General features: G+C 39.4%; 1 protein-coding gene across 3 annotated transcripts; it reads left to right on the forward strand.

The window, feature by feature from the left end:
- The first annotated feature begins 503 nt into the window (after positions 1–503).
- YBX3 (Y-box binding protein 3) lies at positions 504–24963 on the forward strand. Of its 3 annotated transcripts, XM_025401713.1 has the most exons (11): positions 504–1099; positions 4890–4953; positions 5918–5951; positions 8413–8502; positions 10811–10933; positions 13996–14202; positions 19880–19977; positions 21937–22111; positions 22700–22795; positions 23320–23321; positions 24399–24963. In XM_025401713.1, exons 1-9 carry the CDS (start codon positions 835–837, stop codon positions 22763–22765), a joined length of 1122 nt encoding a protein of 373 aa, XP_025257498.1. In that variant the 5' UTR covers positions 504–834; the 3' UTR covers positions 22766–22795; positions 23320–23321; positions 24399–24963. The 3 variants fall into 3 exon arrangements, with proteins under 3 accessions (XP_025257498.1, XP_025257499.1, XP_025257500.1); XM_025401714.1 differs by lacking the exon at positions 23320–23321 and having other exon boundaries at positions 21940–22111; positions 22700–22800; XM_025401715.1 differs by lacking the exons at positions 13996–14202; positions 23320–23321 and having other exon boundaries at positions 22700–22800.
- Positions 24964–26702: the final 1739 nt, after the last annotated feature.

Genomic DNA, 26702 nt, shown 5'->3' on the forward strand with positions numbered 1-26702 from the left:
CTCATTATTTGTCGCGGTTAAATTGGTGTAAACTCTGAATTTACATTAAATCTGTGAGGTCAATTTCCTCATCTGCGTGTTACAGATGAAATTATCCGTATATTACCTTTCAGGAGTAAGTTGCCAAATAGTCTTAAGGTTTTATTATTCCAGTTCTTAATGGCTGTGCTACGAATAGCTGCTGAAGCTTGATATATGTTGAATGACTGACTAGATGCAAAGGATTTAAAAACAAGTGTTTGAGACAGTAAAGCGCAGAGTAGTTTGGGTGCCCTATTTTACCTCTCCTATAGGTCAGCTGCGGGTGTCAAGATGGGTTGAGGGAGGAGAGCCCCTGCACCCCGCTCCAACAAAGGGTCAGCAGCGCGGGCTCCTCGGAACGCTCCAGACGACCACCCAGGCGCCTCGTTCACCCTGGCTTTCCTTGGCTCTGCAACGCGGCCCGCGCGCTCGCGTCCCGGCGGATTGGAGCCATGGAAAGGGCACCGGGCGCCTTTAAATGCTAATGAGAGCCCAGGGCCCGACTCCCAAGCCAAGTTTCCCCACCCTCTCCCCTCGCCCGCCCTTCCCTCCCGGGCCGGTGCGCCGCCTAGAAAAACTTGTGCGGGGCCATTTTTGGGGCAGTAAGATCGAGCGAGGAGCCCAAGAGCGAGCGCGCAGCCCAAAGCTCGAGCCGCCTCCGCCGCGCGACCCCACCTCGGCCGCCGCCGCCTGCGCCGCGAGATCTGCCCCGGCCTCCCCGAGAGCGAGCCCGGGCCGCCGCGACCACCAGCCGCGCTAACCGCCGACCAACCGCCACCGAGGCGCCTGAGCGAGAGCAGAGGAGGAGGAGGCATGAGCGAAGCAGGCGAGGCCACCACCACCACCACCACCACCACCCTCCCGCAGGCTCCGACGGAGGCGGCCGCCGCGGCTCCCCAGGACCCCGCGCCCAAGAGCCCGGTGGGCAGCGGTGCGCCCCAGGCCGCGGCCCCGGCGCCCGCCGCCCACGTCGCAGGAAACCCGGGTGGGGACGCGGCCCCCGCAGCCACGGGTACCGCGGCCGCCACCTCTTTAGCCACCGCCGCCGGCAGCGAAGACGCGGAGAAAAAAGTTCTCGGTGAGTCAGGCCGGGGAGGGCAGGGGATGCAGTAGTGGGGCGGGCCCGGCCGGCCGCGGAGCACGTGTGGGCAGCTCGCGCTACATCTCCCACCCGGGTTGGAGACGCTGACAGCACGGGGTCCCCGGGGGTCTCCGCGTCCCCAGTTCCGGCCGCCGCTGGCCGCCTCCCTTGCTGGCGCTCCCAGGTGAGCGCGCTGCGCCCTGCGCTCCTCGCCGACGCGTGCACCTACCTTCTGGTTCCGGGCCAGAAAGTTTAGGTCTTAACTTCTGTCTACCAGACGGGCACTGTCGCGGATTGCCGTGGTGGAAAATGCCTGCGTTTGGAGAGGAAAAGAGAGGCGGTCTGGGAGAGGGGACCTTGGGTAGAGATGGATGTGGACGTAGGGGAAGGACGGACACGTGGGCCTGGCACTTTGGGGTCCTTGCTTGGGATCTGGGAAAGGAGAGCATTTCCTTTGGGGAAGAGGAAGGCGCTAGAAGGAAACGGGGAGGGAAAGATAGAAAAGCTTCTTGCCAGAAAGGGTCGGGTGTCTGTCCCTGACGCCCTTCCCACATGGGCATGGGAAAGACGCCATGCTCCTGTCGGCCCCATGCCAGCAAAGAGGTGTTGCAATCGTCTCCGGGAAACTTGGATCTTAGTCCCACGTCCTCCTCCCCCTCTCTGTGCCCACTGCTGCAAACAGCCATTCAGTGTCCACCAATGGCTACACGCTTCCCTCTTCCCGGACTGTGGGAACGCACGTGGTGTAGCAGCTGAAAAAACTTCGTCGGAAGTAGGAGTATGACGTTAGTTCAAAACATTGTTACCTTGGCACTTGTAACCTAGGAAGGGAAACAGGAAGATGAAATGTTCAGATTTGGAGGGGAGCAGTGGATGGAAAGGGTTTCTGTGATGGTTGTTGGTTTAGTCACGTAACTTAAGCGTTCTGTTCTTAAGTAACGCCCTGTGTGAGTTCTTAAACGCTTGCAAAGCAGGTGGGTGGTGAATAACCTCCCTAAAGGGTGTGTGTCCATATCGTTCACTCTTAAACAGGAACACAGGAATGTTAACAGATGGTGTAGGATGCTTCGGAGACATTTTCACTATTTGGGGTGCGGCATGTTTGTCTGATCTCTCTGAGCCCTACTTCCCCTTTGGGAAGAAAGTTGAGGGAACAATGTGAGAAAAGTGTAACACCTTTCAATATTCCCCACCTTGAGAGGACTATTTTCCTCTTTTTTTTCCAGGGCTTTTACTAAGTCCCTACCAAACAACATGGTAATTGTAACCTGTGTAGGTTAAGAAACAAAATAGGCCTCATTTTGCTGGACTAAAAGTTGCTTAAATCTAGTCAGTAGTACATTGTGATGTTGTTTCTAGCAAATATTTATTGGAACACTTTCTGCCAGATGTCTGAGAGAGACAACCTTGTGTTCTCCAAAGCACTGTTAAGATAACATTCTTAATGATACCTTATTTTTGTAGAAAGCTTTTGCGGTTTTTCACTTAATCCTGTACTCTTCTGAGATTGGGAAAGCGGATACTACTATCTTTAAAGATGAAGGGAACAGATAAATGAAGGTTGATTTCCTCAACCAACTGCCTCTGCAGATCCCTGGTGATGAGTCTGATGACTTTTATCTTTCCATTTTTACTGCATCTCTCTAAAAATGAAGGACACTCCAGCCTGGGTGACAGAGCGAGACTCCGTCTCAAAAAAAAAAAAAAAAAAAAATGAAGGACAGCCCTTTCTACATGACGCCTCAACACTGTTTGTCTCTGTCTGGTGTGTCCTGCCATCCCCTTTTCTTTGCCAAGCAAACGCATAGATGCCTAAGATGTGCTAGGCACAGTGCTGACTAAAATGGATATGTTCTAGTATTTGCAAATGGGCCTTAACTTGAGTTTATAGGCACATAGACCAGGAAAAATTGTTTTCACAAGTGCAAAAAAATTTTCCTTCTGATAAATATTATGGAAATCTATGGTGTTCCTCCCCAAACCTTCCCCTTAGTGTATATGTAGTGGGTTTATGGTTTAAAGCAAGAAGTGGGAATGAATTTGATCATATGAAATCCTCGGAGAAGTATTTGTGGAATTACAAAACTTTTTTTTAAACTACATTGGAGAGTAAAAATAACCTACAGCCTGGATTGAGGCTAGCCCTGAGAATTATTTATCATCTTTTCCCTGTATTATTAGTTTTGCCTTTTTAATCAAGATTATTCCATCAACAATGCTAGATATTAAAAAACAGTTCCAGTCTTTATATTTTCCCAGGTAATTAATTTTTTGGGCAAATAAAAAGAGGCACTAAAAGCATATTATTTGGAATATTGCCTGACTTAAATGCATATGCATGTATCAAAAAACGGGCCTCTTCTGTGTACATTTGCATCTAAAACATCAACTGGTTTTTTTTGTCCTTTGCCTTGCTGCTCCAATTAGAGTGGCCTCAAGCGTAAGATTGCCTGGGTTTGATCTGCCCTTTGGAGAGATGAGAGATCTTTGGAATTGAAGCTGGAGAATGCCTAATCAATGTAGACTGCATAACTTTGGAGATATAAAGACATGTTTTTAGTTTTTGTTTTTCTTTCCCCCCACAAAGAGAGCTAAAGTATTTTCCCAAGTATATCAGTCTAGCAAAATTCAGAACTAACCCTGCCTACAACAGAGCGAGTCCTAATTACTATTTTAGTTTTGAATTTAAAAGTGAAGCCTTATTGTTTATCCTTGGAAATTATAAACTTTGTATTTTATGAAGAGACAGCATGGATTGATGTTAATAATTACTTTCATTCTCTACTGAGCCTTTTTTCTTTATTTTGTCTTTAAGGTAATCTATTATCAGGTTTCCTGTTTCATTAAGTCTCGATAATTGCTTTTTGCACTTCCTGAATTTAGACAGGGACATTTCCTAGAAGTACTGAATTTGTCATTCACGATTGATTCCAAAGATCATATATGAAATAGTTGAGATAAATATAAACCTACAAAATACAAGTTACATGAAGTTTTATTTTGTTTAGATTCCTTCTCTTAATTCTGCTAAAACCAGGCATTGTAGAGAAGTGGTCCTGTTCATGAGGTAGAGACAGCGATCACAGTAAAGAGGGGGATTTTACGGAAAATGCTTAAGTTTGATTCGCACAACTGTAGAGAGCAAGGTAAACAGAGAAACAAACCCAAATTCATCATGTGGTTTGAAAAGACCTGTTATATCATGTCTCAGGGTGGTAAGTACCGAACTGGATTGAGACAGAAGCAGTTCTATTATTATTCTTGACTCCTCTGATGGGCTCCCATTTGGCAACTGGACAAGTTGCTTTACGTCTTTCTAGAGTGCCTGTTAACAAGGAGCCACCATGTTTCTCATTCAAGTTTGCCTAATATTTCGAAGTATGAAAGTGCTGTATTAAGGTCTTTCACTGTTTTGTGAAAGTAGCCCCTCTTTTGAACTTACAACATTTGTCTAGCTTAAAACTTGTAACATTCTTCTTGAACATTTTTTTTTTCCTTCAGTGTTTCTCAATTTTAATGATTACAGAATTGTATAGACATAATCACTGCTTATCTTGTGACTTTCCTGAAAAGTTGAATAAGGAAGAAAGGTTTAGTCTTCTGAAAAGTGTTTCCTTAGACTGTCTTGGCTTGCTCCATTTTCTTTTTCTAATGTATTTTGGAATTAAGCTTTTAATGGTTTCTTTAGGTATGTTTAGGCTTTGTCTAATGTTATCAAGATCTTAGTGATATGAGCTTTATCTCTTTGTAGGTCAGATACTAATTTATCTGCTTAATCCTATTTTAGCCACCAAAGTCCTTGGCACTGTCAAATGGTTCAACGTCAGAAATGGATATGGATTTATAAATCGGTATGTGTGTGTGTATATTTGCATGTTTTAAATTATACTTATATTGTGGCACTAACAGTTATAAATCCCTTATCATACTTCATTAATGGCTTATATAAATTTTTTAGGTTTCTAAGCACTGTAAATATTCTTATTTCTAGGCTACTGGTTGTTAAATATTACTTAAAATACATTTCCAGGACACTAATAAATAACTTATTTCGTAAAGTCTAGTCATTAAGGAAAAAAAGGAGGAGGGGATAAAATCAGAAATGGGAAGGGCCTTAGGATAAATGAGACAATATCCCTAATTTCACAGATGGAGAAATGGAGTCTTAGACTGGTTAAGCTGCTTTCCTAAGGTCACCCAACTAGTCAGTACTTGAGCTGGATCTTTAACCCACTTCTGGTCCAGTCCTATGTAGAAACTGTAAACTGTGGCCGCTTTTAACCATACAGGAATGAGAACACAACTACAAGATGTTGGGAGTATTCTGAGGTTTTTACATGATATCGACATTTTCTTGCTTTCCCACCCTTTCTTAAAGTTTCTCCAATTTCTTGTCTCCTTTGGTGGGGTGGGGGTGGGGGACTGTTTTAAGTTTCAGTGTAAGGAGAGCCTAGTTCACAGCTGTGCCCTGTCCTTTTAACTGTCTTGCTTTGCTTTTGCTGGGAGGAAAATCTAAGGCTCTGATTACACACCATGTGATTCAGAAAGAGACAGAGGAAGGGGATGTTTCTGTATGTTGAGTCTATGAGCTTGGATCTAAGCACTGTGGCAATGTGGAGGAAGAAGGTGGGTGGCTTGTGGAGTTAGAAATGTTTAACAAGGATTGATTTTAGGTGTCTGAATTGAGTGTAGAAAATAAGTGAAAATATATGTTGTGTTTTGAGGACTTGGGATTTAAATTCATAACACATAGGTTCTTTTAAGTTTTTCCGCATACCTACTACCTTTAATTGTGAGCTTTTTGTCTTTCAACAGAAATGACACCAAAGAAGATGTATTTGTACATCAGGTAAGAGGGATTATAAATACTACATTTGCTATGTGAGGAGGGGTATGTAATCTTCTGTCATCCCTTTCCCAAAAGTAAGTCCTGTGGATTATTATTTTAATCTAAACTCTTTCTGTGAATTATTTTGCAACAAGAGCTCAGTTCCACATTTTAAGATTGGCAAATAATTTCTTCTGTCCTGTCATATTAACTGTTTTCAAATAGTTTTATTTTTGCAGTTTTATAAAGCAATATTTGGTTAGACCACTTTGTAATTTTTAAAGACTTTGAGTCCTTAGGCAAAAAAAAAAGTCTGTTTCCATATTAGCATCCTGTTCTCCTGATGTGGTTCCTCCTTAGTGTTTGCCTGGAGCCAATCTGGCTTCTGCCTGGGTAAGTGTTGGTTAAAGCTCTTCTGTCAAAGCAGCTCTCAATTGAAGTAAATAGCACAGAGAAGCAGATAGTAAGATGAGAAAACTTCCAGTTTCCAGGGTAGCCCTCACTCTTGTTAAATGAGGCATGTTAGGACATATCCAGGTCAAAAGATGCAAATTCCCTTAGATTTGCAGGAAACAGAGGCAATGGGTAAGATATGGAGCTTCTCTGCTATTGGTGCCTCAGTTTTTCTTTGCTTTGATAGCCTAGGATGTTATTTATTTTGTTATTAATATATCCTAGACTTCCTTTATAAAATAGGCTAAGAGAAGGAATACTATCCTTGGTGTTCTTTTTATTTAGTTTTCAGTGAATTGTCTGAAATATGTGTTCTCAGAGGATAACAGTAAGGAAGATATAGCAGCAGGTACTAATGCCAGCCCGTTCTCTTGCAATGCAGAAGTCAAGAATACATCTGATTTTCTGTGTTTTTGTTTCCTTCTGTTTAGGTTTGTGTGTGTATTGGAGTGGCAGTAGGAGTTGGAGATAGTGGTATCTAGCTATGGTTTCTATTGTTTATATTTCTACTTGACTGGATATATCTCAGTTGTACCTAGATAATTTGAGTAGATTTATTTTGCTGAGATACAGTGACTTTTAGGGTCATAATAGAGTTGTTTATAATACTTGGAGGTTTGAGGTTAATAGACCTTTTGGGGTAAGAATGCTGAAGACTGCTAGAGGTAAAGATCCTCAGAAGTTGCTGTATTGGTGGCTGGCTTTATTAGCCTGTGAGTATATGACCCGATTCCAGCCCCCGTGAGGTTGTGTGGTGAGTCACCTCAGTGTGTTGAGGCCTGCCCAGTTTAACAGGAAAAAGGGAGAGAGCCGGCAGGGAGGGGCTGTTTTTGGAATGGCTGAATGTTCATGCTGCGTGCGCATATATCCTGTCCTGAACTGCCTTTTTTCCTCTATGGGTGAGGTCTCTGCTCTATTGGCTCACTATTTCTTTTCCCTCCTACTCAGAGTTAGGGGATGGGCTGGATTACACATGCTTAATCGCTTTGTAAAATAAGGTTGACCTAGTTCCATAGAAACTCAAGCCCCTTTAACTGTTTAGAGATACCAGCCAAAGAAATGGAAATGCATTGCAGGAATTATTTTCTGCCTTCATTGATTGAAAAAGAGAGAACAGTACCTATTCATAAGGAGATATTTAGATGTAGATGTTTAATGAAGAATAGCATCTTCACTAACCTTTTAATGTATTATAGGAAACATAGGATTTGTTGACATATGAATTGTGTGATGGGGGAAATGTTGAATAAATATCATATAGGTAGACTACAGGGTTATGAATTCCCTCTCCTCCACTTCCCCAATCATCCCTGGGGCTGTTACTTTTGTGACTTCAGATAAATCACTTTAACTGTTAGCTTCTTGTTAACTCATCTGCAAAATGGGAGGGAGGAGGGGGGAGGCCAGATTATTGCTAATACATTCTGATTCTTGAGACAATTTTGTTTACTCTGTCAGAAATAGTTATCCCCTTGGCATTTTAATTTTTTTTCTTTATCACTGCCTCCTTTCCCCCTCAAGCCTAGCTCACATTTTAAAAACCCCTATTGAAGTGAGTAGTTTCTGTTGTCTACAGGAACCTCTATCCCTAAATATGTGTTTGTGTGTGTATGTAAGATCTCACAAAAGCATTTTTTTGCCCTTGCTGATGGAGCTACAGCTTCATCTTTGGTTTGAGGTAATTAATACAGCTAATATGATCAGGTGATGAGCCTGGGACAGTAGTGTGTAGTCACTGCACATACTGCAATTATAGGAAAAACATGTTCTGTTTAATCTACCTGTCAAGATGAATAGCACAAATCAAGAAAGTAATGTGGAATATAGTTTTATAGTGGTTTTTTTGTTGTTGTTTTAGAGCTCCAAGTTAGTGGGAGAATGATGGAAAAAAAATAATTGATCAACAGTTTCTTCAGGTTCCTTCTAGTGTACTTGAAAGCAGTGACATCTCTGGCCAGTATTGAAATATACTTTGAATAAAATTTTCTGTTCTCTTTACTTCAAATAAAATTTTCTGTTCTCTTTCCAGACTGCCATCAAGAAGAATAACCCACGGAAATATCTGCGCAGTGTAGGAGATGGAGAAACTGTAGAGTTTGATGTGGTTGAAGGAGAGAAGGTGAGAGGAAATCGTGGTTGGGTATCAAAGTGCTGGCACATAGTTTTGTTGCACAGTAAATTGTCTGTCAGCCCCTTATTAATTGACATGACTTTGGAATTTTTGTACAATAGCAGGAAGTGACTTTTATACAGAATCTTTTTTTTTTTAGATGGAGTCCCCCTCTGTTGCCCAGGCTGGAGTGCATTGGCGCGATCTTGGTTCACTGCAGCTTCTGCCATCCAGGTTCAAGTAGCTGGGATTACAGGCACCCACCGCCACGCCCGGCTAATTTTTGTATTTTTAGTAGAGACGGGGTTTCGCCATGTTGGCCAGGCTGGTCTTGAAACTCCTGACTTTAGGTGATCCACCTGTGTCGGCCTCCCAAAGTATTGGGATTACAGGTGTGAGCCACCGCCCCCAGCCAGCAGAAATATTTAAACATTCTGCAATAAAGATACTTTAATTCTTATTTAATAAATGATCGACTCTGATTATGGAAAGAAAAGCTCATTTCTCAATTTAAAAATAACTTTTATTTTTGTACCAAAGGTATGTATTTTGAAATGCAGATTAAAATTTAACTATCTTATTATTACAGCTGCTTTGCAGCTGGGCGCGGTGGCCCACACCTGTAATTCCAGCACTTTGGGATGCCGAGGCGGGCGGATCTCCTGGGATCAGGAGTTCGAGACCAGCCAGGCCAACATGGTGAAACCCATCTCTACTAAAATTACAAAAATACCTGATTGTGGTCGCACACCTATAATTCTGGTTACTTAGGAGGCTGAGGCAGGAGAATTGCTTGAACCAAGGAGGTGGAGTCTGTACCTCTGAGACATTGCACTCCAGCCTGGGTGACAGAGCAAGATTCTGTTTCAAAAACTAAAAGAAAAGAAAAAAAATACTGCTTTGGGGCAGAAGATTTCTTTTATCAAAGTAAAGTTTTCAGGCTGACTTGTAAGCACTTCTACCTACAAATAGTACATGGTAAAGTATATTTTAATCTCAATAAAAGGAAATTGAAATTGAATATTAATCATTTTGTTTTCTGTTTGGTTTGGATTTTGGGAAGCTGAAGGTATCCTGATAGACCCTAAAATAGTTTTGTTCAGGTGAATTGAATCCAAGAAGTTGAGGGATTATCCTGAAGACTAGCTACAGAAGTTTTTAATACTGTTACATATTTAATTCCATGTCAGTAGTATCCTTTATGCTTTGTGTTTAGTCTGTTATAGATATTAGTAAAACAATGTTGAGTTAGATTAAAAACACGCTAAAACTACATGTAGCACAACTGCCATGGCAGGTAGTCGTGGCAGCTGAATTAGAAATTAACTGAATGAATGACAGGTTAACTCCCTGTATGTGTTCCTCCCACGTACACATATACCATTCCATAGTTCATGTTCCTGATGGCTCTCAAACCATTGTGTTTTAAAAGAAAACACTTCATTTCATTTGATGCAGAAATTTAAGTGATTATCTTTACCAGTGTGATCTCCGGGGTATCTTGTAAGTCTTTCACATTTCCAGGTCACTCACCGGCACATGCCGGTCTGTGAGGATCTCTGATATCCCGTCCAATTTTTAAAAAACTGTTTTGGGTTGATTTTTCTTCTGTATGTTTTCAGAACATGGGGTTTTACAAATTGATGTAGGGTGTGAAATACATTCTCAGAAATCTTCTTGGTCTACATTTCTTTTTACATTTTTGAAACATTATCCATTTGTCCATATGAGAATAAGAATTCTAAATCTGTTTCAAGGATAGTCTAAAGAAGGAAAGTGTAAAGAAGGACTACATGTGTGGAGAATGTTATTCATCAAAGACCCTTCTTGTTGCTGCCAAAATGGGAGAAGTTTCACTCAGTACCTTTGTGCTGGACAGAGAATCACGTGAGCCCATGAATAGGGATTCTCTTGGTACCTCCTAGACTAACATAGGTTTCAACACATTCTAGGAAAGTAACAGTATCTCAGATATTTCCCATTGACGAATAGTCTTCCTGGTCTAGCATTACTTGTACTTTGACAGTTGTATATTTGCTAGTTTATGTTCTTTAAAGAGGTTACACGTTGCTTTTGCGATTGGCATAACTAGACAAGAAAGCAAAGCTCAGGTTGTGGGAGCACACAAGCCATGCATGTTTAAATCAGGTTGTGAAGTGCCTTGCTCACTTTGTTTAAAACCTCGATCTGTTTTTAAACTCACAGTGTGACTTTTTAGTATGTTCTGCCAGTCTTACACTCTTGCAGTCCAGGGCTGTTTTGTGAGTTAGCTTATGTTCTTTTTGATTTTGAGGCCATCTTTTTCTTTTCTTCTCAGGGTGCAGAAGCTGCCAATGTGACTGGCCCGGATGGAGTTCCTGTGGAAGGGAGTCGTTACGCTGCTGATCGGCGCCGTTACAGACGTGGCTACTATGGAAGGCGCCGTGGCCCTCCCCGGAATGTACGTTGCTTCTGTTACTTACCAGTGATTGAGAAATTCTTCATGCATGGAATTAAGTGTATGTACTTGGAGCAGATAAACGCCTTGTCTTCTCCTGGAGACAAATGATTTAAGTGATTTTTATTTTTTCTTTAGAGGAAATTTTTATCTTATTTTTTAAAATGTTTATTATTTATTTCCATAGGTTTTTGGGAAACCGGTGGTGATTAGTTACATGAATAAGTTCTTTAGTGGTGATTTCTGAGATTTTGGTGCACCCATCACTGGAGCAGTATACACGGTACTCTAAAGGGGAAATTTTAGTGCTCAAAATTTTTAAAGAGCTACTGGTCTCATTAGAAACTTGCCATTCAGAAGTTGTATCAGTCAGGATATATTTGGCTACAAGTAATAGACATTTAATTATCTTGGAACAGGAAGACTTAAGGGAGACAGTGCTGAGGTTTTAACAAGGTTTCTCTTCATTTGGCTCTTTTTTCTGGCCAGAACCTAGTCACACATTCACTGGCAAAGAGGAATGCAATTTCCATCATTGACTTAACCTTGTTGTTCATTCCTTGGTGCCAACACTGTTGACCTCTAAGAAAATAAAAATTTCGTTGGTGAAAGAATGGGAAATAACTTGTGAATAGGCAATAAAAGTGCAGGCCAGGGAACTATTAACTAATTTGCCTTGGTTAAGAGGCTGTTTTATTTAGCATAGCATTTTTCCATTATTTCAAAGGAAAGAAGCAATAAGTGATTCTGTGGATTTTTAGTTCTTTAAATTGGTTTCAATGCAGGGGAAAGAGTGTGTAAGCAAATCTGGCTGGAGCTTTCTTGGGAGGCTCAGTTTATAGGAGTATTCTCAAGGCACCCAAAATGGACCCGGTATATTTGTGGTCATGAGGAACTTACTAGATTTGAATCAGTTCTTGATGTTTCTAGAATTAGAACCAGGTACTGGCACATGGAAGAAAACTCCGAATGTTTGTCAGCACAGGATTGTGACTACCTATCTCATCCAAAGAAAAACGCAACAGAATTAAATATCTGCAGATTGAGAATGACCTATCTTTATGTTTTGATAGATTTACATCTTTTTGTTTACCTAACTACTTTTCCTCTTTTCTCTACCATCATCACACCCTGCCCAAATTAATTCTGTCAGATTCCTTAGGACTTCTCACTTGTTTCTTTGTTTTTGCTTATCTTATTTGATTTTTAATAAGCTATGAGGGGGTAGCTAGGAAAGAGCTGCTATAGCGTTTCCTACATGTTCTCTTTCAAGTTCATCAGAGTCACAGAGCTCTAACTGTGATTATTTTGACTCCTAGGTTAATTCAAAAGTAAAAGTGGTAGAAAAACATTCAGTGAAAAATTTTTCTTAAAGACTTCCCCTCCAAAACCTGAAAATTCTAAAGTTATGCATATAAAAGATATTTAGAAACAAAATTGTTAAAACGCTTAAGAAACAAAATTATTAAAACTCATAAGTGTAGACATAAATGAGTTTTTTTGTCGTAATGTCTAAGTCCCAACAACTTGTTCAGTATCTCTCAAAAGAGCATGTTCAGCAGTGCTGGTGCCATTATTATGCTTTGTAAAACTCTTAAAGATTTGATTGTGTGAAATGCAAAAGAGAAAGATAAGCCTAAGAAGAAAAACAGTTTATGTTGTCTCACACTTAGTATTTTGGTAAGCATTTTCTGTGCAAATAAACATTTACATAATTGTGAATCTCATCTTTGGTAGAGGTTTTATGAAGAGTAGAAAGGCTTGTTTTTTTTGAAGTTACACTAGTTGAGGGTTTTTTGGAGGGGGAGTTTGGTTGCACATGTGGACTTGTTCTGGAAGGGTCCAAAGCTTAAATACACTCCTGTAAAAAAAGTAATGGGTCATTATTTTGCTTTTTTTATTTATTCATTTTAAAATCTAGTTACTTCCCATTAAAGACAATTGCACATCCCCTTTAAAGTCAGACATGAAATCACATAGTCTTTGTAGGATGTTTGGTTTTTTAAAATGTAAAATAGTAATATATGATATAATTTAGAGGAAAAATATAAAATGAATCAGTAATTTCCTTTGTTAATAAGTTCTGTATTTAGAAACCTCCAGTATTAGGGCTTATTACCATCAGAGTATGGTTAAAGGTTTACTCTTAAACATATAAAGGGAGTCATGCCATAGGTCAGTGGTTCTCAAACTTCTTGGATTTGGGATCTGTTTATATGCTTACATGTTATTGAGGATCCTAGAGCTTTTGTCAATGTGTATTTATATTAATATTATATTAGAAAGTAAAATTTAAAGTATTTATTTAAAGTAACTATATGTTCATGAAAATAACAGTATTTATGGAAAAAACTATTTAAATTGAAAAGAGTGGTATTGCTTTATACTTTTGCAGATCTCTGATGTATGGTTTAATAGAAGATAGCTGGATTCTCACATCTGTTTCTGCATTCAGTCTGCTGAGAGACCACATGTCATTGTAGCCCTTGGGAGACCATATACTTCTGAGAGAATGCCTGGGAAAGGCAAATAGCATCTTAGTAATATTATGGCAATAGTTTGACCTCGCTGACCCCCTGGAAGTTTTCAGAGATCCCATCCACACTTTACAGACTGTTGTAGGAAGAATACCACTTGGGTCAAATATGTTGGTAACATCATAAAATGTATTCTTTTTTGGCTTTTCCCTGACATTGCCTCAGTGGATGGTAAATCCTGGGAGACACGCATTTGATGGAGCTAAACATTATAAGCTTTGCAGATACTCTTCGGGTGGTTGGTTAGCTGATACCAGTTCTAATTAGATTAATATTAAATTGATTGTAGATTGATTGCTCTTGCTTTTCTGCTTCTTGGTATTTTATCTGCACAGATCTACTCTAATCTTAATGTAGTTTATCCCAGGAAATCACATGATAATCTGGGTTAAATGCATTTTGTCTGTATAATGGAAAGGATTATTGCTTTGGGGAGATTTTCTTTTGGTGATACTCATCCTAAATGGTGTTCTTTGGTTCTTTCCTTGCTAAAACTTCTTCTGAATCTCTGTTTCTTTGCTTCGCTAGTACGCTGGGGAGGAGGAGGAGGAAGGGAGCGGCAGCAGTGAAGGATTTGACCCCCCTGCCACTGATAGGCAGTTCTCTGGGGCCCGGAATCAGCTGCGCCGCCCCCAATATCGCCCTCAGTACCGGCAGCGGCGGTTCCCGCCTTACCACGTGGGACAGACCTTTGACCGTCGCTCACGGGTCTTACCCCATCCCAACAGAATACAGGTAAAATTGCAACTGAGACTTCTCTTCAGCAATCCTCACCCTTCCGTCCTTCTCTGCCTCCTCTTCCTCCTCCTCCTCCAACACCAGCTGCAGAAACCTTGCTTATGGCTTCCTGATGCTACAAAAGCTTGAGGCAAGGCCTTCAGTCTGCTTTTTCAAAGCAGTCATTCCGGTAACATTTCTAAAAGCAAAACCACGTGTTCCGTGCCTATAATAGGGAACCCTCGTGGCTAAAGTTTCTAGTTGATAGAAGAATGAAAAAATAATTAAGGTAACAAGACAGGTGGAGTGTGTAAGAGCTTGGACTCTGAAGTCAGGCTTAATTTGAATCCTGTTTCTGCTACTTACTTGGGGGGCATTAAATGCCTGCACCATAGCGTTGTGATGGTTAAATATAAAGGATTTAGCAAAAGATGCCTGCAGCATAAATAACGTTTTTAAAGTATTAGATTTAAATGAGGTACTGCTGATTTTTAAAGGCAACCTATCACAACGGAGGTTGTTGATTATTGATTCTGCTTTTTTACTGCAAAATATTAGTACAGCTGCTGTGAGTTTGTTTTGTGCTTAATAAACTTTACATCAACTTTGCAGTTCCTGGGGAACTTGGAAAACTAGGGATAGGTCATCATTTTTGTTATCACTAGCCACAACTTTTTTCTCCTTAGTGTCCTTGGGGTTTCTTTTTTTCCCCCCCACTAGATGTTTTGACTGAACATTATGTTCAGTCTGTTCTTTGCTACCCTTCTCCTGTCCCATCATGCATGACTGTGTTCTTTCTTGTTTTTTTCCTTCTACTCTTCAACAGCTGCCCCTGACAAATGTGCTAAAAATAACAAGTAGACTTACATATATGGAGAGATTGGGTACATGAGACATAGTAGCTTTAGGGCAGCACTCGGGGCTTCTAGGAAACAAGGACAGGAAAAGTCAGTGAGATTGTAATATGCACTTATTTTTTGTGTCTTAATAGTGCTTTCCTGAAATATTCCTCCTTGGTGTTTGGCGTATACAACATATGTCATGTTTGCTGAAAGCGTGGTGGTTCTTTTCTTGAAATAAAATGTATTTCACCTTAGGAATTGAAGTTTCAGAGCAAAGTCATTCCTTAGTGCCACATAAAACATGATGTGCAGAAGCTAATCGAAAGCTCCTTTTGAACATGTACACTTATTCCCATAACCTAACTACATTTAGTTGTGGACTGAATGACTGACTTTCCTACCTATTCCATGTCAGAAGTAAAAGTTGTCTTGATCCTTTAAACAGTATTTTTTAATAATCTGTATAATATCTACTAGTTCCCTGACTAAGTAGTCTGATTGAGCCAGTCAAGATCATCAAAAGAAAATTCCTAAAGCTCTCATCCATATAACTAAGCTACTTCAAAGTTGTCAGTGTGATGTCTTAAAAATATATAGATGGATCTCTAGGATGGTAAAATTACTGAGATCAAATAGAAAAGTCTTTGCCAACATTTTCTATTAAACAGTGCTATGAAATGTATTGGGCATAATAGAAAAAAATAGGAATATATAGAATAGGCCTTATGCAAGGACATAATATAGCATGATTTATTAGTGACTGAATGACTTCCATTTTTAAAGAAAATAGTTCTGTAGATTTGAAAATTAAGTAGAATCGTTCACTGAGCTACTAGGTACTTGTTGTCTTTGAGAAAATAATTATATGATGGAGGGAAGGGAGCAACATTGTGGCATCTACCAAGTGACAGATATTTGGAATCGGTTCTTTAGTTCTCTCTATAGCCTGAGGGAAACAGTGGTTTCCATATTTTTTGTTGTCACAAATGAAGGAATTTGATTATTTTTAAAAATCAACAACTTTTATTTTACATGGACAAGAAGTGGTAGAACTTAATTTTAATTCATTTTGTTCATGTCACCCAGTCTTTCTGCCAGACTCTCATCCTTTATACACCTTAATTGCTGTTTCTGTCAGTCTTTTTTTGTGACTCTCAGTTTCTGAGGAAGAAATGGCCGAGCTTACTTAGGAAACTAAAGAGAGGCTCATGTGATGGGGATGATGTGAGTGAAGCCGGGGAGGGTATGAGGTGAGATCTCAGGGGAGGTCAGTCATGCTGGTAGACCACTGTAAAGACTTGACCTACTGTAAATGTGATGAGAAGCCAGTAAAGGGATCTCAATAGTAAAGAAACATTTAAGAGATTATTGGACTGTTTTGTTGGGACTAGACCACAGAAGGCAAGAGTTAAAAGGAGGGAGAACAGCTGCTGTAATCTTCTCAGTAGAGAGATGAACATGGGCTGTTTTAGAGAAGCTGTCAGTGCAAGGTCTCATTAAATGGTTAGATTTGGAAGATGTTTTAAGCAGACAGAGGTGTTGTCATTTCATGATGGATTGAATGAGGAGTATGAGGAATGGCAATGTATTGTATGAGGAGTAAATAATACCTCTGTAGTTTTGATTTAAACAAATATGGGATATTGAAGAAGATTGGGTTTGGAGGGAAAATTCTTTGGAGGTCTTTTTTTCCTATTAAATTCACCTACAAGTGGAGGTGTTAAGTAGGCAGAAAAAATAAAGTAGAGGGAAGAGGTAGGAAGTGGCTAGAGGATGGAAGGTGTAGCCTTAGATACAGTGGTTGCCAGCGTTTTGGGGAGTTCGTTAAGTTGTAGTTGAGAAGAGACCTAAATGGAGCAAGGGATCAAGTCCATCAGGTCCCAGGAAAAGCGTGAATGGGAGTCTGAAAGGGAGAAATGGGATTGTAAATAATGATTTGGAGTTATTTTTTTATTTCTTTTTATTTATTTATGTATTTTTTTGAGATAGAGTCTTGCTCTGTCGCCCAGGCTGGAGTGCAGTGGCGTGATCTCACCTCACTGCAAGCTCCGCCTCCCAGGTTCACGCCATTCTCCTGCCTCAGCCTCCTGAGTAGCTGGGACTACAGGCGCCCGCCACCACACCTGGCTAATTTTTTTTTTTTTTTTTGTATTTTTAGTAGAGATGGGGTTTCACTGTGTTAGCCTGGATGGTTTCAATCTCCTGACTTTGTGATCCGCCCGCCTCAGCCTCCCAAAATGCTGGGATTACAGGCGTGAGCCACCGCGCCTGGCCGATTTGGAGTTATAAAACAGGATATTTAAAGCCATAGGGGCAGGATGAGATTAACTATAAGGTGAGTGTAGGTGGAAATAGGATTCCAGCATCAAGTTCTGGGACACAACAACAATTAAAGATTAGAAAGATGAGGATTGTCTAGCAAAGGACAATGAGAAGGAGCAGCCAAGGAGAACGTATTTCAAGAATGAAATGTGTTAAATGCTTGTTGATAAGTAGAGGAGATTAAGCTGAGAATTGATTATTAGATTTGGTAACTTGGAGGTTAGTGGTTTGGTGAAGACAAAAGTTTAAATAGAATAAACTTAAGAAACAGCAAAGGGTGGGAAGAGGAGACATATCCCCCATTGAGGTTTCTGTAGTGGTGGTCATGGTGTTTGGTTTTTCTTTAGTATGTATGTCTATAAAGAAATGGGGTAGTAGCTAGAAGAAGATACGAGAGCAGAGCAAGATGTTTGCGTGATTTGATTTGCTTTTTACAATGCAGAGTTGCCCCAGTCTCTCCCTTACCCCTTATCTCACCAACAACTTATAAAGCCATTAGATGGGCAGATCAAGGTAGGCATGTGTGTTTGCCATACACGCACATACATACACATACACAGACACACATATATATGTAACATTGTGTGTATATGTGTTCCATAGTTCTGTCTATTAAGTTCCTGAAAGCAGTGATACCTTAGTAACAGCATTGAGCATACCTGTCCCCCAATTTTTTGTTTTTAAATAACATTCTCAAACAAAAAGAATTCCCTTTGGAGAAACGGCTGATTTCAGAGCTGGGACAGAGAAAGTACAATATGAGGCTGGAACATCATGTTGTGCCAGAAAGGGAAGAAGTACTCCAAGAATGTTGGAAACATGTCAAAAGGATATGAGCCAGCTTGAAGGGGTTCCCGTTGGCCAGTAATGATAGTAACAGATTACAACTCATTGAATAAAATAGAAAACCATGAGTCCATAAAAATATAAATAAATAAACCAATATATTGAAAAATATGATAAGGAATAGTATATTTACACACTTTGTAAGTACTTCCTCACAAAGGACTCATTAATTACAAAGAAGGAAAGAGTCAACTTACAGAGGAGGACCCTGGTGGCAGGTAACCACCTTAACCACTTATCAAAGTGAACGTTGTCAGTAATGGCACAAATTGGAACTATATGCCACCTCACAGGATGCAGTGAGGAGAATGCAGTGTCACTTTTTCTGGGGATGCAAAAACAAAATCTAATCATTAGTGAACACTAAATAACCTAAGTTGAGGGATATTTTACAAAATAACTGGTCTGTCATCTTTAAAAAAGCATCAAGGTCATGAAAACCAACGTGGTGGCTCATGCCTCTAATCCCAGCACTTTGAAAGGCCGAGCCGGGTGGATCACGAGGTCAAGAGATTGAGATCATCCTGGCGGACATGGTGAAACCCCATCTGTACTAAAAATACAAAACATTAGCTGGGCATGGTGACACACACCTGTAGTCCCAGCTACTTGGGAGGCTGAGGCAGGAGAATCACTTGAACCAGGGAGGCGGAGGTTGCAGTGAGCTAAGATCACGCCACTACACTCCAGCCTGGTGACAGAGCGAGACTCCATCTCAAATAAATAAATAAATAATTGCTCCAAACAAAAAGATATAACTTACTTCCGTGCATAATTCTAAATGGTGTTTTTGCTATAAAGGGCATCATTGGGACAAATGGTGAAACTCGAATGGGATCTGAGAATTACATGTAACTTTTCTGTAACTTTGTGCTTATTTCAAACTTTTAAGAAACTGAAAAGTATGGGTGCTATTTCACTGGGTATATATGCTTGGATGGAAATGATAGAAAAGGCAAAAATATATAGTGAAGAATAGAGTTAACATGCTGTATCTACTTGATGAGAATAGAGAGGCTGTTGGTTTCAAATATGAGCTTGGATCACTTATCCAGGGTAATGGGAGACAAGAACATTCTAATGTAAATACAGGGAGCTTGGTAGATTTGCTAGTGAGAATGTGGAAACTGTCTTCTGACTGTGTCTCTTTTCTTGACGAAATATGAAGGACAGTATTTGGCTCCTAGGAGGCGGAAGGGATGTTTTGAGATAAGAAAATAAAGTTAAGCTATGGCTTGTATGGTAAAGAATTGCAGGCATTGTTGGTGGGTTTTTGTTTGTTTGTTTTTTAAGTTGTTCTTTCTTCCCCCTGGAAGTAGTACAATAAGTTAATTTTATTCCACTGGCTTAAAGTAACTTTGTTGTAAAGAAAAATAAAAGAGTATTTTATTTAAAGAGATGAATGAGATGTATCCGATTTCAAAATGTTAAATTGATGCACGAAAATAAAGTGAGGTGCTCTGGGATTAAGCAAATGACTGTTCTAGTCAGACTAGGTTTGTCTTCCTTTTCAGTCGTTCACAAAGATTTACTCATAAATAGTTTGTGTTACCGCTGAGAGTGCCTAGCTTTGTAATGAAGCATTTTATTTTTTACTTCTCAAAACTGTTCTGAACATAGCTGTATGCACTGTATCTTATCCCCTGTGCTGTGACACTCACTGTCAGCTCTCATTGCCTCTCCAGGCTGGTGAGATTGGAGAGATGAAGGATGGAGTCCCAGAGGGAACACAACTTCAGGGACCGGTTCATCGAAATCCAACTTACCGCCCAAGGTACCGTAGGTATGTGGCATTTTCCACTAATGGCCCATTAAAGGACTTGTGTGCACAGTGGTAGAATGAGGACCGTGTGGTTCTGTTTTAATGGATTCATTATATATCTAGAAGATGTGAATGCTTTGATTGCATGCCAGAGTTTTCAGGTGGTGGTGTGACATTTCCCCCCTACTTAATACTAGATTTTTTAGTTATCTCTGTGCCAAAGCATCATTTTGTATTCTGGAACTATAATATGATGTAAATTAATACTTAATTTTTATCAAAATAAATCAGATAAATTGTTGGTGGGCAATTCTGTGGTAATGCTGCAAATGGAGGAAGAATTGAGTGTCAGAGGGTGTTTGGGATACTGAATATTGCTCCTTGAGGCAGTCCAGTAGAGGGTTTAAATCAGGGTATAATCAGATCACCTGAATTTATCTTCCTACTCTACAATTCATTAGATGTATGTTCTTGGACTGCATTGCAGCCTGCACAACAGTGTGAGACCCTGTCTGAAAACAGAGGTATTCTGTAGTTGGGGATTAAAGGTACTAATGCAGCTAAGATAATTAGTGTGGTACCTGATAAAGACCTCAATATGTATTAGATATTATTACCACCATTGAGGTTAATATTAGTGAATGCTGGGTTATTGTATTTGTGCTTTATTCCTTTTGAAGACTGAGTTGGGCTAGACTCCCTCCCTAAGATCCCTTTGAAGCTTTTTATACTATAAGCCTGCCCATTCTTTTATCTTACCCTTTGTGGTAAGTGGGAAAACTACAACTTCCTTCCTGAATGGTGTTTATGCTACCTTGAAATGTGTCAATATGGGTTTATTAAAGGGAGAAAAAGTATATTATACTGGGAAAGGATTCTACCAATGTAATTGTAAAAGGATTGTATCCTTTTTCTTCACAAGGTTCCCTCCAGTTTTAGGCATAATCACGAATGATTAAGTACTAAGGACTTTCAAATAAAAGAGATGGCATAGAAATGTCTTATTGGAACAAAAAGGATGCGGTAGCATGTGTGAGGTTCAGCTTCGTCAGTCCCTGGCTATGTGATCTTGGAAAGTCATAGTTGACCTTTTTTAACCTATAAAAGCAGCACTTTTATACAGCTCAACCGTACGCTTTATCGTCTAAACCTCTTGGTTTTCTCGTTATAAATCTCATCCACAGAATTACCATTCAAATTAAATATTTAATTTGAAAACCGACTAGCACAGACTCTGACACATAATATTGTTTCTTTTCATGTTTAATTCCCTTGGTCTCTACTAAATTCTGTTCATGGAAGGCAGATGCCAGACTACTCTTCTTCTCTTTTTTAATTTTCCTATTCTTAGTGCTTATCAAAGGGTCTGATAGGAACAGAGTATGTGTTCAGTATGTGTATGTGCACTGCAAATAGGTATTCAAATGAAAGGGGAAAATGATGGAAAATGTGTTTTTTTGTTTGTTTTGTTTTGTTTTTATTTCATGAAACCTTGATTCCTTTTGCTGCACTGGCCTGTGAATAATTCTAGCAATAAGTACTGATCACTTGACTTTTTTTGTTTGTTTGTTTGTTTTGTTTATTTTGTTTTTTTGAGATGGAGTCTCCGTCTGTCGCCGAGGCTCCAGTGCAGTGCCACAGTCTCTGGTTGCTGCAACCTCTGCTTCATGGATTCAAGCAATTCTCTTGCCTCAGCCTCCCAAGTAGCTGGGATTATAGGCATGTGCCACCACACCTGGCTAATTTTTATATTTTTAGCAGAGATGGGGTTTCACCATGTTGGCCAGGCTGGTCTCAAACTCCTGACCTCAAGTGATCCGCCTGCCTCAACCTCCCAAAGTACTGGGATTACAGGGGTGAGCCACCACACCTGGTCCTGATCACTTGACTTCTTAATTTTTAAAAATAAATTAAACCTTATTTTCTGGAGAAGCCCTGTCCCATTGGCACTTGTTCTCTTTTGTCCTGTGTTCCCTCCAGCAGAGGACCTCCTCGCCCACGACCTGCCCCAGCAGTTGGAGAGGCTGAAGATAAAGAAAATCAGCAAGCCTCCAGTGGTCCAAACCAGCCGTCAGTTCGCCGTGGATACCGGCGTCCCTACAATTACCGGCGTCGCCCGCGTCTTCCTAACGCTCCTTCACAAGATGGCAAAGAGGTCAATCCAACCAGTCAGGGTGGATTGTCTTTAATCATGTCAAACTAGCATTCTAAGAGTGGTTTTATCACATGATAACTTGACACTTAACAAATACAAAAACATTTTGCTCAAGATCTATATATATAGGGTGTGCCTTGCACATAACACAGACCAAATATTTGAATCCAGTTAACATTCTCTGAAAGAATGACCCATACTAATGGGGATTCAGAGCTCATACATTTAGGGCTCTTCAAATAAGAGAGGCATTAATCGAGAGGAAGCTGCCTCTAAGCACGAGTTGAAAGCAGTTGTATGTCACAGACTTCATGGAGAGTAGCGGTATTTAGTTTGCCGTTTGTAAGCTGTTCTTCTATGGTACTAATTTTGTTTTGTTTTTTGTTTTTGTGGGGTTTTGGTTTTGTTTTGTTTTGGTAGAAATGCCAGGGACTGAATATGGTACTAATTTGTGACTCATACATAAGAGTAATTTTTTGCATGCTAATTTTCCTTTACAGGAAAATTCAAACTTTGAAGAACTTTCAGTCTTGAACTTTCCACTGTCATGTGACTTTATCTGATTTATGGCTTTGTTTTGCATTTTAGGCCAAGGCAGGTGAAGCACCAACTGAGAACCCCGCTCCACCCACCCAGCAGAGCAGTGCTGAGTAACACCAGGCTCCCCAGGCACCTTCACCATCGGCAGGGTAAGCGCTGGGGCAGCCCAGTCTTGAGTTGGTATTTTCTGTTTAGTATTACTGGTTTCTCAACAAGAGTGCAAATTAGTCTAAACTAGTTCTGCAGTTCATCTGTGCCAACTCTTTGTCTCTGTTGGGATTCTGTGGCAAGAGTGATTTGGTGGTTAAATATTTCTGGGATTGACCTCATTTTGATAAGCTTTGGTGAGGGTATAAGCATTCAGACGGAGTTGATGATACTCAACTTCTTTTTTCTAGACAGGCAGTTTTTTAACTGCCAGTACCACTTAGGAAAACTGATGCTGAAAGTTGCTAACAAAGGCCTGGTTTTAGTAATCAGAAACAGTTTCAGAACCTGTTAAGTAATCAGAAACAGTAGAATAAACTAAAGGGTTTTTTTTTCCTTCCCTTTTCGTTTGATAATCAACTTTATTTATTTTGAGGCGGTGCAGCATAATGTATAAGAGCCAAGGTTTTTCTATCCAATGCAGGCTCTACTGCACCTCTCATTTGCTGGGTGATCTTGAGCAGTTTATCCTCTGTCTCAGTACTGTCTGCTACTGGTAAGAATTAGGATAGTAATTATATTTACTAGGGTTGTTGCAGGGATTATTAAGTGAAATAACAGGAAGTGTTTACAATAGGGTATGGTAAAGAATAACCTCTCATAAAAGGATAGCTTGTTATTTTCTTGTCATTTTCTACTTTTTTCTGTCTTTTAAAGATCTTGGACATTTTATTTACATAGAAAGGATTGTAGCTAGAAAGATCAACTCAATTATAAGTTCTGGGCTTTTTTTTTTCCCTCCTATAACCCTTTTAACTGAGACTTTAGTTCTTATACTTCTTGGTTATCACCCTTTCCATTAGCTTTTAGTTAAGAGAGAGGTTGTAAACTCGGTGTCAATGCTATTTTTCAAAAATTGTTAACATTTCATAAATGAAGTTTTGGGATTATTATAAGTTCTTGTGTCTTAAGGCCATCTGCTTTTATATCCAATGATGTGGGATTTTAATCAGCCTTTGATTAGGTAGGCATTTGCTATGAGGGCAATATTCTGTTTTATCTTGGGTAGCATGGACAGTCTGTCACAGAAATAAGTTCCCTATTCAAACTTGGAATTAACTGATTTAGAGTAGCATATTAATCATAAAAATGATCATAACCTTTTATGGAGTAACATTATTTCTAGGTATTGTTTCTAAGGAAATAATTTTAAATATTAGGAAAAAATATTTTTACAATTTAGTCTGACATTTGGTAAGTAGCTAACTAATTGTGGTATTTTCATATTAGGAGATAGGGTGCAGCCACTAAAATGATTTTGAGTATTGTTCATTAGTAATGGTAATTTTCATTTATACAATTTTATAAAATTTTCGCTATTATGTACTGACTTCTGGTTTATAAAAATACTTTATTAAAAAGCGAGAGTTTCCATTTAATTAACATATTGCTTACAGATCTATACAAGATGTGTTTGTATTTAGAGCATTTGAAGTACTCTTTTTCTAATTATATGAAAAGCAGATAATTTCTGCCTTTTTATTCTTTTACTCATGATTACTTTGTCGTTCTTTGTAAGTTTGATTTTAATTTTTCCCAGGTGACCTAAAGAATTAGTGACCATTCAGAAATAAAGCAAAAAGCAGGCCACAACCTTACCAACACCAAAGAAACATTCAAGCAATAAAGTGGAAGACAAACCAAGATTTGGACATTGGAATGTTTACTGTTATTCTTTAAGAAACAACTACAAAAAGAAAATGTCAACAAATTTTTCCAGCAAGCTGAGAACCTGGGAATTCCTGCACAGAAGACAAGAGAGCAGCCTCCCCAGTTTCAGCGACCACTAGGTTTATATTTTTTTTCCTGGTTTTTACTGTTTTGGTAATATATATATTGAAGAAATATTAATACCGCATGGGGAGAACCCCAACCAAAGAAATCTGAAATATATAGTAAATGCTTTTTTTTCCGTTTTTGTTCATTTTGGATGCTGGTGCTAAACCTCCAAGTGTCATGATTTAAAAAAAAAAAAATTTATGTCCTCCTTATTTATTTCTAGGATGAGGGGAGGATAACATTTTTGCTTTCTTATGTGACTCTCTTTGAAAATGTGCAGTAAGAAGTTCCTCAAAAATAAAATTTTTACCCTTCAAAGGACAAAATGTTTAATAGGAGTGTATTTTTGCCGACCTTAGCCTGTGTTTGTCTTCTCCACCACTTCTTTTACTTGACTTGATTAGTGGCAAATTCAAAGCCAAATGTAAATTAAATTAATGCTGTTTCACAAATTTAGGCATATAAGCTTCAGATGATAAAAAATTGGATTCCTGTTGAAATGTACAGCTGGAAATTCACAAGTTCATGTCTGAGGTCAGTAGTAGGCATGAATTATTTGGTACTGTCTCTTTGAGTAATCTTCATTCAGTGGGGTGACAAGGGTATACAAGGGAGCTCTTGCCTTTTTGGGTTCATTCACATTTCTCCCCCACTCCCAGCCATGGTGCCCCTAAGTTGAGAAAAACTATAGCAGCTGTCAGTGCTATATAGTTATTTTTCAGATCTGCTGCAACAGTACATATTGAGTCTAGGTTTGTGGTAAACATTATTCTAGTGGCTAGGACGGAACAAACCAACAAAATACCATTGTTTCAATGACCAGGCACATATAGAAAATAAACAAATATGGAATTTAATTCAGATGGCAATAAGTGCTGTTAAGAAACAGAAGACATGGTAGGAGGATAGGGACTGGCATAATTATATGGGTATGTTGATTTTAAATAGTGGGGAGGGTCTCCTATTTAAATGGAGTCCTAAGGTGAGGGGTCATTAAACATTTGAGTATCTGCAGGGAAGAACACTGCAGGTGGAGGAGGCATTGTTTGCCTAATAAATGGCAAGCAGGTGAATGTGAACTGTTCAAGAACCTTGTATTATCTTGAAGTTAAAAGGGTTGGTAAAAATTGGTAATAGGCCAAAGCAAAAAAAATCAACTATATAAAAAAGTATTCTATTAAAAAAGTCTCCCATCTTGGTTCCAGTTTCCTCCAGGCAACCAGTTAGCATATCTTAAAAATACATCCATTTCACATATTTCATGTGTGTGAGTCCGTGTGTGTGTATGTGTGTGTGTGATTGGCAGACTAATGCAAATTTGAGAAGAGGAAATGAGCTTAAATTGTGCTTATGTTAACAACTTAAAAACAATCATTAGACATATCCGTGTTTAAAATTCTATGGATAATTCAACTATACTATTTAGCCAGTCTTCTTTTTCCTAACTTCCCCTTCTCTGTTCCTGCTCACTTTAAAGCTATTCTAGTATAGAATATTTTAAACATACTTTTAAAAATGTTTTTAAAATGTACCGTATATTTTTTGGCACCGACTTTTTTTTCACCTAATATTTTTCCTGTTATCAACATGTGTAGAGTCCTCTCATCATTTGTATTGACTATATAACATTCCATTACATAACTATCCATAATTGTACTAGCCTTCTATGATGGAATATTGAGGGTATCTTAATTGCCATTGCAAACATTTTGCCTGATATAATCCCAATATCCTTACTTCTAGATACTATTACATACTGTTTCAGGATTGTAGCTATTCTATTTCTGGAGGAAAAAAATGGAATGAATGCAGAGTTGGGGAAAACACACTGGTTGTAGGTACAGAAAGAACACAAATTGGATGTGATGTGAGGATGGGCCAAAAGCACGTTATTTCACAGCAGCAGACCAGGGACCTTGGATTGCTTTATCAAGAAATACATGCTACTGGGGTGAGACCACAGCCAGAAATTAACTGGAAGGCTATCTGTCATACTGCAATCGCAGCTTAACTGTGTGGTTGTTCATACTTGATGGCACTGCACCTATTAGAAAGCAGCACTATG

This window comes from Theropithecus gelada, chromosome 11 (assembly GCF_003255815.1).
Source record: "Theropithecus gelada isolate Dixy chromosome 11, Tgel_1.0, whole genome shotgun sequence".
Taxonomy (NCBI): domain Eukaryota; kingdom Metazoa; phylum Chordata; class Mammalia; order Primates; family Cercopithecidae; genus Theropithecus; species Theropithecus gelada.

Excerpts from the sequence above, each read along its gene's own strand:
- YBX3 (XM_025401713.1), top strand. The coding sequence starts at position 835 with ATGAGCGAAGCAGGCGAGGCCACCACCACCACCACCACCACCACCCTC. Across the intron at positions 1,100-4,889 it reads CGCGGAGAAAAAAGTTCTCG|CCACCAAAGTCCTTGGCACT; the intron begins GTGAGTCAGGCC and ends ATCCTATTTTAG. Across the intron at positions 8,503-10,810 it reads ATGTGGTTGAAGGAGAGAAG|GGTGCAGAAGCTGCCAATGT; the intron begins GTGAGAGGAAAT and ends TTTTCTTCTCAG.